Source organism: Phaenicophaeus curvirostris, chromosome 1, assembly GCF_032191515.1.
Source record: "Phaenicophaeus curvirostris isolate KB17595 chromosome 1, BPBGC_Pcur_1.0, whole genome shotgun sequence".
In the NCBI taxonomy this organism is placed as follows: domain Eukaryota; kingdom Metazoa; phylum Chordata; class Aves; order Cuculiformes; family Cuculidae; genus Phaenicophaeus; species Phaenicophaeus curvirostris.
Window position 1 is genome coordinate 157,788,189 of NC_091392.1, and position 14,230 is coordinate 157,802,418.

The following is a 14,230-nucleotide window of genomic DNA, read 5'->3' on the forward strand; positions in this document are numbered from 1 at the left end:
TACTGACAAAGAGATGAAACTCACAAAGCTCGGGTCCTTGTTTAAGCAGGCCTCAACAAATTCTTTGAGGGATTTACTGAAGTTTCCTTCCAGTGTTGGTGGATTGTTCTTAGGAATGAGGAACAAAACCTTCATTGGATGTAGTTCTGAATGAGGTGGCTCTCCTTTTGCAAGTTCTATGGCTGTTATGCCTAATGACCAGATATCTGCCTGCAAGAAATAATGCTTTTAAGATCACATTGGACAAAGGGAAAGAGCAGTGTTGCTTGCAAAGGTAGATTTTAAATCCTTACTGTAAATCATTTCATATGTAAATTGTTCTTGTTAACATCGTCTAGTTTACATGGTTTAGCACATAAAATAAAGATAATCCCTTGGTTGTTTTTACTGTACAGCGTAAAGGAGTTCTATTTATTAGAATTCAAAAAGTTTTTGTATTAATATTATTGATCAGCAATTACAAGAAATCTTGAAACACAAACATTTTTAAACAGTAATGCTAGAGTTGTTATAAACTAGCATTTCACCCACTATATTCAAGCACACCATATAAATACGGGGCAAGACTCAAATATTGGCATAAAGGAAAACATAGCATGCACAAGATTCTTCCTCAACGAGCATCAGCTAGTAAAATGATCAGAAATTTAATACATTAGAATATAATTTTCCCGGGGTTTAACACTGTCGTATAAATCATTCTCATTCACAAGCTAGAGAAATGCAGTCTAGAACAGTATTACTCAACTTTTTCAACCCTATATTTCAATCAGTTAAGTATTTGATCCAAGTAGCTTCCAAAATATTGACAGCACTTTTCTATCTAATCCTCTTTGTAGACCTTTTCCTGTGAGCCACGTCTTGTAGGCCAAGAAGACCTAATCTAAATCAAACATCTTTAAGCCATGCCCACGCAAAATGCTTGCCCAAATGCTCACTGCCAATTTAGAGGGACAAATCAAGTAATGCAGAGATCAGTGCTAGATCCACTACCATTAAATTTCATTGATGGCTTGGATTTACATTGTTATGGAATGCTACTATATCATATTGGGTTTTTGAGGAAGATTGTTTAAATATATTTGTTTCATAGGTTTTTATCATTGAAATGTGCTACTCTTTCTAGGGAAAACTGTCTTCCTGAATTCAAATCCTATTGCCAAATCTGCCTGAAGCACATGTGAAGTAATGCACCATAATTATGGTTGGACTCGATGATCCCGTGGGTCTCTTCCAACCTGGTTATTCTATGATAATTGTCTGTGTTCTGTTTAAATTACATACCTAAAATTCAAAAGAATGGATGAATAAACCCCTCAGAAAGGCGAAAAGGAAAAAATGTCTCCAAAAAGTCTGTTCCAAAGGAAAAGATATCAATGAAAAATACTTATGGTTTGTTTTTTTCTGTTCCTTTTGAAGTGAAAGCTGAACAAGACTTATTCTCAGGAAAACAGGAAAGATCTAAAGTGAGCAGTCTGGTTTTACTCCCAAAGAGAGCACTTGGAACTTTGCTGTGCTGTGAACAGATCTATTTCCAGGTACTGGATAGAGTAGAGATTTTATTTATCACGGTTCTCCTTACTCAGTGTCCCTCTAGTGAGTCTGACTCTGCTCAGTTGATGTCTAGGCTATCTTTGACTAATTCATAAAGGACTACAGGCGGATAGTCTCGATGCATCCATCCATTCCACTATCATAGCTACAATGCACATCTAAAGACAAGATCCTTCTTCCTTTTTCAGACAGTGTTCAATTGTCAACAGCTTAATTTTGCAAGTCTGAGCCAATTAGCAGACCATCATATTTATGAAATGATGTTCCGTTAACCCTTTTTACAGAACTGCCATATCACACTGAGCGCAGAGGATTACATAAGTGTATGAGCTCCAAGTTCCATTTCTCTTAACAACAACACTAACAGCTAAGATCTCCTCAATGCTGAATATAACTATGAGTAACTTCCCTTTAGCAGGAAAGCCTTTCTTGTTTATGAAAGTGTCACCTGTGAAGACAAGTTTTCCTGTTAATAATCAAGCATTATTATTTCAAATTTATTCTGAATTTCAGTTTCTCAAGAGGAATATGTTAAAGCCATATAAACGGGCAGATCTTCTGCCAAACTTTCAGTCACAGATGGAGTATGTGTATAGATAAGTACAGAAATGAGATCTGTATGTGCACATGTGCATAGATATCTGCATACATATATATATATAAATCATTCCTTTTTCTTCTGGTATATTCTCGTATATTTATAACTTGCTGCTGCCAGTGACATTTTTTACCTATGAAAAACCGCTACTTCTCTACCTTAGCAAAGAGATAAACGATACTATCTATGTACATTCCCATAATGTGTGTTTGAGAAAATAATAAAGACTATATTAATAATCAATAGCTTTCGTTAAGTATTCATGACTTTTACACAGTCTTAACAGACATTACTCTTAGAATTATTTAATCATAGAATTAATTAACGTGGATGTTAAAATATTATAAGGTAATGCAAAGATAATAAAGATACACTGTTTTAACCAAAAGTCAAGTGCTTCACACACAGAAATTCCTTGGAAGTTTGCTTCTTCAATTCTGAACTCTGTGTTTGACAGAACAGTTAACTCAGAAGCATCTCTATTCAGCGGAGGTATAACTATATCTCAATATCTGAAACTACTTCAAGTGGAAATCGATATACTGGAATAATAGTTCTTGCATGAGTTACATTGATAATCTAGTGTAAAGCCACAGTCAGGAAATGCACCAACTGCCCATAATATTAAGACATGCAATAACAGCACTGAATCAACTGGAGATCTTAAGCTTTATTGCTAGTTATTGCTATGTTAGACCTCAGGATACATCTGCCTTCCTTTAGCCTAATGAGTAGTTCTGTGTCAGAAGTTAGGTTTTGCTTGCACAGCTGTACTGTTTCAGCAGCCGGCATGAGCAAAGACATCAATCCAATTAAAAAAGAAGCAATAAACAATTTAACAGTTGGTGTGAGGTATACAGTAAATGAGGAAAAGAGCGGAGGAACTGCGCGAAAGAAGCAGGTGAACTGTGCCCAAGGTAGCGTTACAGGGCATTTTGAAGCTTTTATCAGGAATTGATCAGCATGTAGGAAGTAAGAGGATTCAACAGGGAAAAGAATAAAATTGGATAACACAGCAACTATGTAACTGAAATTGCTTGCACCTCACTGGGGCTATGCTATGAAGAGAACAGTGTGCCTAACACACCCCAAGCATGGCCAGCTGGCAACGTGCACTCGCAGCCCAGAAGGCCAACCATATCCTGGCCTGCATCAAAAGAAATGTGGCCAGCAGGTCAAGGGAGGTGATTCTGCCCCTCTGTTCCTCTCTTGTGAGACTCCACCTGGAGCATCGTGTCCAGTTCTTGAATCCTCAACATAAGAAGGATATGGAGCTGTTGGAACGGGTCCAGAGGAGGCTACAAAGATGATCAGAGGGCTGGAACACTTCCCATACAAGGACAGGCTGAGAGAGTTGGGATTGTTCAGCCTGGAGAAGAGAAGGCTCCAGGGAGACCTTAGAGCAACTTTCCAGTACCTGAAAGGGGCCTACAAGAAAGTTGGGGAGGGACTGTTCACAAAGGCTTGTAGTGATAGGACTAGGGGCAATGGGTATAAACTGGAGAGGGGCAGATTTAGACTAGATGTAAGGAAGAATTTCTTCACCACGAGAGTGGTGAGGCACTGATACAAGTTGCCCAGGGAAGCTGTGGCTGCCCCATCCCTGGAGGTGTTCAAAGCCAGGTTGGATGGGGCCTTGGGTAGCCTGATCTAGTGGGAGGTGTCCCTGCCCATGGCAGGGGAGTTGGAACTAGATAATCTTTAAGGTCCCTTCCAACCCAAACTATGCTATGATTCTATGATTTAGTAGCAGACAGGTACAGTTGAAGTTGATGATCTCAAAGGTATTTTCCAACCTAGTGATTTTATGATTTGTCCACGTGAAAATCATTCCCAGAATGATTTAGCTAATGCCTTGAAATACTTTACCTTTGAATCATATGCCGATTGCTTTATTACTTCAGGTGCCATCCAAAACGGTGTTCCTACAAAGGTATTCCTCTTTATCTGTGTATCTGTTAGTTGTCCTGCTACTCCAAAATCTGCTAGTTTTACTTCTCCTTGTTCAGACAGCAATACATTAGCAGCTGGAATAAGGAAGAGGAAATAGCAGAAATTAAGACATCTGAGTGGTCATTTATATCGTATGAGTTTTTCTAATATTATTATAATACAAATAAACATTTTACCTTTAATATCTCTGTGGATTTTCTTTTCTGAATGCAAGTAATCAAGTCCTTTGAGTATCTCCCTTAATATTGTAGCAATCTGGGTTTCATCAAGTGAGCCAGGTTCTAACTAGGAGACAAAAAAAGTAGTTTTATATATCTGCCTGTTTGTGTGTATGCACACATACATATATAAGGAGAAACAGAAAGAACAGAAAACGCTGACTACAAAAAGACTATGTAAAACTCCTTCTGTCACAGGTCAATGCTTCAAATTTGCGGACTTTGTAACTACAGAATCCTGATCATTTAAAAAAAATATATAGTTCTAAACTAAGTGGCCTCATGAACAACAGGCAAAGAAATACTTCATTTAACAAAAAGAAACTTTCAGAAGTTTGTAAAAGGCTCCATAAAGACACAGTTTCAGGGTACTGTTTTGTGGTCAGGTCACAGATACATCCACTGCCTTTGAAAAGCATCTACACTGTAATCTGATTAATAACATTACACTGAACTTAGATGTGCAAATCCACAGGCCCTGTGTGGCCCCAAATACCAAAGACTGAACAATAAACTAAGGTATATAAGGTACCATATCAATCACATATCCTGTTGCTATGTACTGCACGAGACTTTATGAAGCTCTCTAAAGCACAACACAAACTGCTAGGATAACAGAGAACTGCATATTACAAAATTTTTTAAAAAGTAACCTTTTTCATATAAAACTGAAGCTATAAATGTGCAGATTGTTAGAATTAAAGCTTATGAGTAATTTAATTCTTAAGAAAAGAAACAGCAGTGGTAGAAGATCTCAGAGCTCTCTACACCTGATACAAATCCTATAAGTGAGTACTCCACTAACTCTAAAGAGACAGATAAAAGGTTACTGCCCAGAGAAGCTTCTTAATCAATAATGGTATTTCAGGAGAGATACAGAAACTTTGTGGACAACAAGTAATATAGGAAATATTCCAGTATTCTAGTTTACTCCACAATAGCAGTTAATGAAGCAGAAACAAGAAGTTAGGTCTCTGAAGCTTCACTTGGTGAGAAAACGAGCATTTCAGATAAAAATTAAAATATTACAGCCCTCAGAAATCCTCAGCCAATAGGTAGGAATGGAGAGAGGATTTCATGTAATGCAGATGACATTTGTTTTACCTTTGTAGCTCTACTTACAATATTTTTGCTTTCCTTTAGCTTTGATAATATACATGGTGTTGTCACTCCCTAAATTCCAGTAACGCATTCTCAAAGGCTTTGCTCTGGCGAGGCTGAGAGTGCCAGTTAAGGACTTGGCAACATGATATAGGACATCTAATAAGGCAAAGCCTCTCTCGTCAGATGTTGGCTCACCTTAGTAAGGAGGAAGTTAATGAAAACAGACTAAGGCTGAGGATATCAGCGCTTGTACCTCAGCCACAAACCTCAATTATACTCCAAGTTGAGCAACAACATACACGTAATTGCAATAAACGTACCTTCTCTTGTGAGGTGCCACTTTCAAGACAGCCAGTGTATATTTAATTACAGAAAACACCAGGCTAACAACACATATTTTGAACATGGAATTATAGATTCCCATTCAGTCTTGCCTCAAATACAGAAATGTGATAAAGTGTGCCAGTTGTCCTACTAGATTCCAGCTGAGAACCATAACGTGCATGTTAGAACTAGGAAAACATGCAGCAGAACATAAACTGAAAATGTATGAAGCACCATCAAGATATTTAATATACACTCATGGGACGATTTCACTTCCGAGACATGATTTCTTCAACGATGTTTCAGGGTGTGACCAAAGGCAACAAACTTAGGAACAAACATGTAGTCGTCACACAAGTCATTAATAAGACAACAAGAAAATATCATATCTTCTGTTTTCTTTCTGTTCTTTCTTTGTGCTCCAGAAAGCTATAAAAATAATACATAATTTATAAAAACAAACACAGTTTCTAATTGCTCTTCTGTCAGGAAAAAGCTATCACAACAATAAATACACTTTTTTCAGCATATCTTTTTGCTAAACATTATCAATTTCTACACGATCGTAGGATTCCTTCTAACAGGATATGAAAACTGAAGGTATAAATGGATTCTAAAAGGTAATTACAATTAAAATATGGCAGCACAATTGCAGGAAGCCTGCATTTATTATTGTCTCCTGTCTTCTCGATGTCACCCGCAGAATCCCTGTACAGAGGGCTTTTTCCTTACACTCTTTCCTCAAGCATTTATTAGTTTCCCCAGCTGAAAATAGCAAACTATGCTACAGAGACATTTGGTCTCAATTGATACAACTATTTTCACATACTTAAAACATCCACTTTTATTTTTAAAATGGTATTTTTAAAGCCCTCGATAAATATAAGATGGTATGTGATTTTATTTTTTTTTTCATTTAATAAGTAAAGTGAATGGCCAGTATCCCATCATAGAAAACTATCTGCACTGAATCTTTTGAATTACAATTAAAAAATAGGCATTTTTTTATTACTGTATCTGGTGTAGCTAATCTAGTCTTTCAAATATCCTGAACTCTGTCTCTAAAATTCACACTTTATTAAGCAGATCTCCTTGCAGAATTAGAAAAAAACCAAACCAAGCTACTTGGCTGGAAGAGAAACGGAACAGATACAGTTCACAACTTTACAGTTTACAAGGTTCTACTTTATATTTCTGCATGGCATGCAGAAATAGAAAATACATCATAGAATCAGACAGAATTAGATGCCGTGACCAGTTCCAGAAGGAGCCTGTTCCAGTGACTGACCAGCCTCGCAGTGAAGAGCCTTTTCCCAACATCCAATCTGAACTTCCCCAGACATAGCTTCATTCCATTTCCTCACATCCTATTGCTGGTCACCAGAAAGGGGAGATCAGCAACCCTGCTCTCATGCCCTACACGAGTAAGTTGTAGCCTGCGATGAGGTCACCTCTTACCCTTCTCTTCTACAGGCTGAACATGCCAAGTGACCTCAGTTGCTCCTCGTCAGTCTTGCCCTCGAGACCCTTCACCATCTTGGGTTGCCCTCTTCTGGACACACTCTAATAGTTTGATGTCCTTCTTGTATTCAGGCACCAAAACCTGTACATAGTACTCAAGGTGGGGCCACACCAGTCCAGTGTAAAGTGGGACAATCACCTCCCTCTACCTGCTAGCTATGTTGTGATTGATGCAGCCCAGGACACAGCCCTTGGCTTCCAGGACACACTGTTTACTCGTAACTCAACCTGCCATCAACCCAAACTCCCAGATTTCTTTCCACAGTTCTGCTCTCCAGCCTCTCATCCCTCAGTTTGTACATATAACCAGAACTACCCTGACCCAGGTGCAGAATCCAGCACTTGTTCCTGTCAAATTTCATACAGCTGGTGACTGACCAGCTCTCTGGTCTATCCAGATCTCTCTGCAAGACCTCTCTACAGTCATTGGAGTCCACAGCTCCCCCTGTTTTTTTGAAATACATTTTGTAATGCTAGTGTAAATTGTGTTTCTGTCTCTCAGTGACTTCAGTGAGACTTCAAACAGGGAAATTTTTGCTTATTTGGGGGAGGGAGGAAGGGAAGATACGATAAACGTATACACTAGGAGAATCTGTGGTGGCAGAATTAAGAGACAGAAAAACACTGTGTTTAGCCACTAGTGCTCTCTGGCTGACTGAAGATCAGCATTCTGAGATGTTTATGTCTTGCTTCCAATATTATGTTGCTTAGCTCCCTTCCATCTATACAAATAATCAGTCTTGCCTCATGGAAAATAACATTTTCCTGGCATTGACAAATACTTTTCCTCTTTGACTAGAAGCAAACATTATCATAGCCAAATGACATACTACAATTTCCAGAATTATAAGATAGGAAAATAATTATATGAGGTAAAATAACAAAAATCATACATAATTTACTTACTAGATCAAGGGCAGAGCCTCCACCCAGATATTCCATTATTATCCATAATTTCGTATCCTGCAAAACAAAAACAACAGAAAATGTATTAAGTGTTTTTAAAAAAATAAACCAGTAATTAAGTTGATTGAACTTGTTCCGTTCTTTTTACTGAAGAAAGTATCTAGAGTTTTGAAATATCACTAACATCTAGCTGTTCCTCCAAAATATCTTTGGATTATTCTTCGACACGTATTATTTTTAGCCGCATCTGAAAAGGAATTGTTTTAGTCAGTCACTCACAAAGTATTTACACAAAGGGTTAATTCTGTTCTGTTCTCTAAATTAACAATAGGAAAGCTTTTTCACATTTACCAGTGGGTAAGAGCATAGACGTTAGAAGTTCATTAATTCTAAATAAATGATGCATACCCTTTATGTCACACTCAAGCTCATTTCACATTACCTCTTTTTTGTACCAATACTTATACTACTAGAATATAGACAGCATCCAGGGAAGAAGAAAGTTCTACTTAATCTCTACCAAAGAGTCAAATAGTAGAAGAAAACCTCTTGGCTTTATGTCAACTAGAACTGGACAAGTACTCTGAGCCTCTGAGTTCACCAGTATATTAACTCCCCACAGCCACCCACCTAGATGTCCTTATCACACTCCTTAGTATATTTTGCAGAAGTATCTTCTAAGACAGGGAAGAGAAAGACAGGGGGCATTCAGTGAAAATGGAGGAGAATAGACTTACATTTTAAAGCCTTGATTATAGAGGTTGAAAATACCAAATAATAACTACATTACATAAAATTTATTCCTTTTCCCTAGGAAGATTAGCAGTTACTTTTCTCCATTAATGCTTATGCATCTGTTATACAGTAGGGAATTTTGGACAACTGTGTTCAAGGAAGATTAAATAAAAAGTTTACCTAGTAAAAGAAAAAAAAAAAAAATCAAGCTATTCTATTCTCAAGGGAAAGCTTAATACGTATTATAGGAATGTTTAACAAAGTATGCAATACAGTATGCTAAGAAAGAGACTGGACCCAATCACTTATTTCTGCTATTTGCAACATCTTATTCCCAAATGCAACAAGAGAAGCACTCAGCCCACCTCTACCTTGCAGCACCAGCCTTGAAACATGCTTTAAAGCAAGGCCATAAATCTACCCGATAGATATTCAAATGAAATTGCTGCAAGGAACATATAGTGGATTTTGTATTAGCTTTTATGATTATCAGTTACATTATGGTTTGTTAGTTTTAAACTCTAGGTACTAAACATTCACAAGACCTCTAGCATAGAAACATAGAGGCCTCTCAGAGCAACAAGCACATAAATAGCAAAAACATTTATTTACTTTATACCGCAAAATCAAACCTAATGCAAAACTAACAGCTCACAGCCAGAGCAGGTAAGACTCTGGCTACTCATCTATAAAGATGGATTAACATTTTTAGAAGAGTGATAAATGTATTGCAGAACAAAACTTTTCCTAAATCCCCCAAGAGATTAGAAAATTTTAGTCCTTTGTAATCGCTTAAGCCTTTCAGTCATTATTATAGCTGTAGTTCCATCTACATCTGTCCCCTTTTTGGTCTCGGAGTGTACCTTCTGTAGGTAAATGCACACAGCCCTTCTTCCCTACCTCCAGTTCCACAAACTGTACTATTTTTAGATAAAACCCTGGATTAAGTTTCCTTCTTTATGCACTATATCTTTAACACACAGGGCCAGTTAAATTTAGATACCCTTCTTCAGGAATCAACTACTATTATTAGACAAACACAGTCTTGTTTAAACATTTTAAGAGATCCAGAACACATATTTAAGGAGACAAAGTAACTCTGAAATACAATCTTAGTACCTAGATACAGAATTTTGATAATGTTTACTTCCTGCAGACACCACAGATATTCCAAGAATTGTAGCTGATCTTGAGAGTCCCTTAGAACTGAAATACTTCTTTTGCTGCTAAGAATTTCTCAAATTCTGCCTGTCCCTTCAAGGCTTCAGGTCCTAACATTTCCAGAGCAAGTACGCTACTGAGAGGTGTCTTAGAGTAAGTAATTTCATCTTCATAAATCTTCTCAAATTCAATGAAAATTTGACATACATATTTTGCTTCATCCTGATGAGGTGCCTCTTAAAGCTGCATGAAATTTCCTGAATATTCAAATTTTGTGTGCCTGCAAAATTTACATTTAATTTTAATTGTAGTTTAAAACACATACATGTCAACTGTATCACTACGTTTTATTTCAACAAAAATGCCTGGGTGAGAAAGAACAAGGTAGGACAAATGAACCTCTTGATCCTCTCAAAAATGGGACACACCACACAACATTCAAACACCAAGAAGTCAATAAAAGATGCATCTTCCCTTTTGTATCATCTTGATTACCTTACAGATTTAAGGAGCTAACAATTTGAAATAAGATACAATTTTCCAAAAGATAAATACTCCATAAAACTAGCTCCCAAATTCACCAGGTGAAAATTAGAAATTAGAAGCATCATAAAACATCTTTAAAAAATCAATTAAGAATATCATTTTAATTACATAACTACACAGCCATATAACACAATTGCACAACTAGAAATTAGACAAATCATAGTCTTTTTAATTTATCATTTCTCCTTTTCAATTCTTTTTCTGGTTTCCTCAGTCTTTGCTCCTGAAACTTTCATCATCAGCTGCTTGGGGCCACATGTCTACATCTGCAACCTAAATACCATGGACTGAGTAAACTCAGTAATGCTACATTTTAAAACAAGTAAAGTATGGAAATGCAGTTAGGGAACACACACATAACTGTATCTGTATCCCAGTGTGAAGCTAAGCAATAGACATCTATTACGATTATGGCATTTTAATATCTGTAGCCCCAGATTCAAAGTGATTCTTAACTCCCTAGGGTTTCCTCTTCCCCCTTGCCACAGAAATATTACTTGACTTAATGGATGTTTTGGTTTTGGTGTTTTTAAGCTTTCATCATTCATATGAAGTACCTGCAAAGATCTAATTACTGTGATAGTGAATCTTACTACCACCTTTAACTAATCCTTGCTGAATTTTTTTTTAGCTTCTTTATTTTCTTATCTAAGATTGCTTAACAAGAAAACGCAAAGAAATGCTTTTGGTTTCAATGAGTTGCTTAATGCATATTCTACCTCAAAGCCAGTAACCTATATATAGCAGAGCACTACCGTCAATTAACTTTGGCATGACCAGAGCAGCACGCCTCCTTCTTTCCTTCTTTTCCAAGTATATCTGGCATACTTCGCATTCCCCAACATCTACAGTCACCCTCCTTTTTAAAGCTGCCCAAATTCTTTTTTTTTTTTTTTTTGCTTGCACTGCTCACATTCTTCTGCATATATTCTCCACTTTTCCTCTCAAACATAATACCAAAAGCACTAAATTTTCTTTCATGGCTTAGATTAGTAATTACACATTCCACATAATCACTTATATACTGAGACTAGCAATATGAAGTGCTCCATTTTAAGATCTGAAATAAGACCAGTTTTCTTCTTCTCAGCATCAGTCACAACACAGCATCGACTTTTCTTCCAAATACAGTGAACTCATGGTGAGTCATCAATCCAAATTTAGAATTATTATTTCTCTACAAACAGATGAGCACATCAATGAGTGCACTTGGAACATTTCCTTTTTCACAGTAGGAACCAGAGGTTTTACACCGATGCCATGATATTGACGAAAGGAACAGCTTTGGAATCTAAAAGAAGCTGCTGCAAATCCTTTCCAACCTAATTTGCTCTTCTTGAAGACTGACTTCTGATTTTAACTCTGGAACCACGCAAAAACCTTACGACAGCAGCTTTACCTCTAATAAAGTATTCTCCATTAAGTCACTGTTACACCATGAAAATATTTGTAAAACAAGTATAGTTACAACAATGGAGGCCTATACATCAAAAAAAGACTATCCAACAAAAACCTCCTCTAGACTCTCAGAAGCATATTTTAACCAAAATCAGGAGTGCAGATGGTATATACAGGAATAAGTAACCAAGATGAAAATGTTTCTTTCTAAGTCCTTATGAAGTTAATAAGGACATCTGAACAATCATGGAGAGGCTTATCTTTAGAGATGCTTTGTGTATATATATTTTTTTTAATTTCTTTTTACAAGAACATACTCACACATTTCTTAGCACTAGAGAGACTGACCTAAAGCAATCAAGCCACAGCATGCATTGATGAAAACGTTTCTAAATCACCTGTCTTGAGGAAAGGAGAGGTTGCAGAGGATAACATAACACAGAACCCAGAAGAGAAGGACTAGATGACTCACAAGAAAGAGCACCAAGTAAATTCTATATTATCTATAGGTTAACTGAAAGTTTTTAATCAAGGAAGATGACTAAAACTATATGAAAACAGTACTACAACAGCGAGCACATTTGTTTTGAAGTGAAATAAAATCCTCCCATCTATTATGAGAAAGAATTGCCCACCTTAATTTTCTGGCACACAATTAGCAGCAGAATAGAGGGTAAAAAAAGAAAAAAGACTTGTTTAGTTCTGTAGACAAATCTTCTCCAAATTCCATTTAGAACCTATACTGATGAGCACCTTCATTTACATCAGTCTCAAGCTAGAAATTACATACTTGATTGAAATAACACAACGGATTTGCTAATCAAAATTGGAACTAGCTCAAGTTGATCTATATAAAAGAAGTTTTATCATCACTAGGCTAGCAGAAAAAGCTACAGTATTGAAAAACAGAAACAGAATACCTTGGAGAGAGCCTCAATTACTATCTGAAAAGGAGAAACTAGTTTCAAAACTGATACACATTGCACAATGCAATGTGTAGTATTTCAGTTTAACTGGTACATATGCCAAAGTACATGGGTCAGAAAAAAAAAAAAAAGATATCCATCTTTCAATATTGGTATAAATTCAGTATTCACGTTCATAATGATTCTCCTGCATAAGAAACCAGATTAAAAGAAACTTGAGATATAAGAAAAATAGTGTACGCAACAGGATAACCTAAGTTGCATTCCTGCTACAGGTTGTTACTGCTCCTCACAGAGATTTATCTTCTGTTAACTTCTAATATACAAACACTCAGAGTAGTCTGACAGTTTAAAAGCAGAGATCATAGAACTTGTCTTCTCTATCTGTGTTAAGCAACCTTGCCCACTGATGCCCTGTTTTGGAAGGAAAGAAGAATCTTTTTCTGGATTTCTTCACACTTGCGTTTTTAACTGTGTACCCGAAGGTCACGCTGCTCTACAAAGCCACCAGGTGGCAGAATCAGATAATGCCCAAGATGCTCTCTCACCACCACCCCCCAGCAAAGAAGGTTTGTCCCCAAAAGAAGCTGTGCAATCCAAAGACAGAAGCACAAAACCACGTGTTTAAAATGAATCTGAGAACATTTATCATGCTGACATCCTTCCTAAGAAGAGGAAGAAATGAGAAATGCCCTTTATGGAATATATCGCTCATATATCTGAATTCTTTAAAGTTTTTTTCTTTCCTCGCAACCAACAAATACATCTTCAGCCACCAGTTTATTAATTCACCATTTTCTTTAAACACCAAGCCACACAGTAGTCAATGTTTTGTTATTGAGGATGAAGAACAGGCATATTTCAGCGTTTGAGTTCTCATTATTTATTAAGTCGCATGGACATCTGTGAGCTTATAAACTGAGATAAAATGCAGATCAAGCAGAAGAAAACTAAGTTTTCTGTGGTGCTATAAATGATGCATTGAGGGAGTGACAAGGCTGGCATTTACATATTTATGTTTCCTACTCCTCTTAGACAAGCTCAAACCTTCCCCACAACAACATACATGTTGCCAATGGTCTCAAATCTGAAAACACGCATCATAAAGTATCAAAGACCTCCAAAATATTTTAAATGCCCTTTCCCTGGAGCTTATTTAATAATAAAACTACATACACAAGAAAATTTTTATTTTAGACTTTAGAGATAAGGCATCTATGACTTCATGTATTGCCATTAGATCCTTGAAACTCAGCGTATACAAACTTTCCAGTTGTTAGTTGACT

The 14,230-nt window shown here is 36.7% G+C and overlaps 1 protein-coding gene across 2 annotated transcripts in view; it reads right to left on the reverse strand.

Moving 5' to 3' along the window:
* STK24 (serine/threonine kinase 24) overlaps positions 1-14,230 on the reverse strand; it is a 57,630-nt gene that overhangs the window by 13,394 nt on the left and 30,006 nt on the right. For both annotated transcript variants that reach the window (XM_069878970.1, XM_069878961.1), the window contains exons 3-6: positions 8,179-8,235; positions 4,282-4,390; positions 4,022-4,179; positions 25-210 (exon numbers count right to left, since the gene is read on the reverse strand). In XM_069878970.1, coding sequence (XP_069735071.1) covers positions 25-210; positions 4,022-4,179; positions 4,282-4,390; positions 8,179-8,235 — 510 coding nt within the window. The remainder of the gene's footprint in view (positions 1-24; positions 211-4,021; positions 4,180-4,281; positions 4,391-8,178; positions 8,236-14,230) is intronic.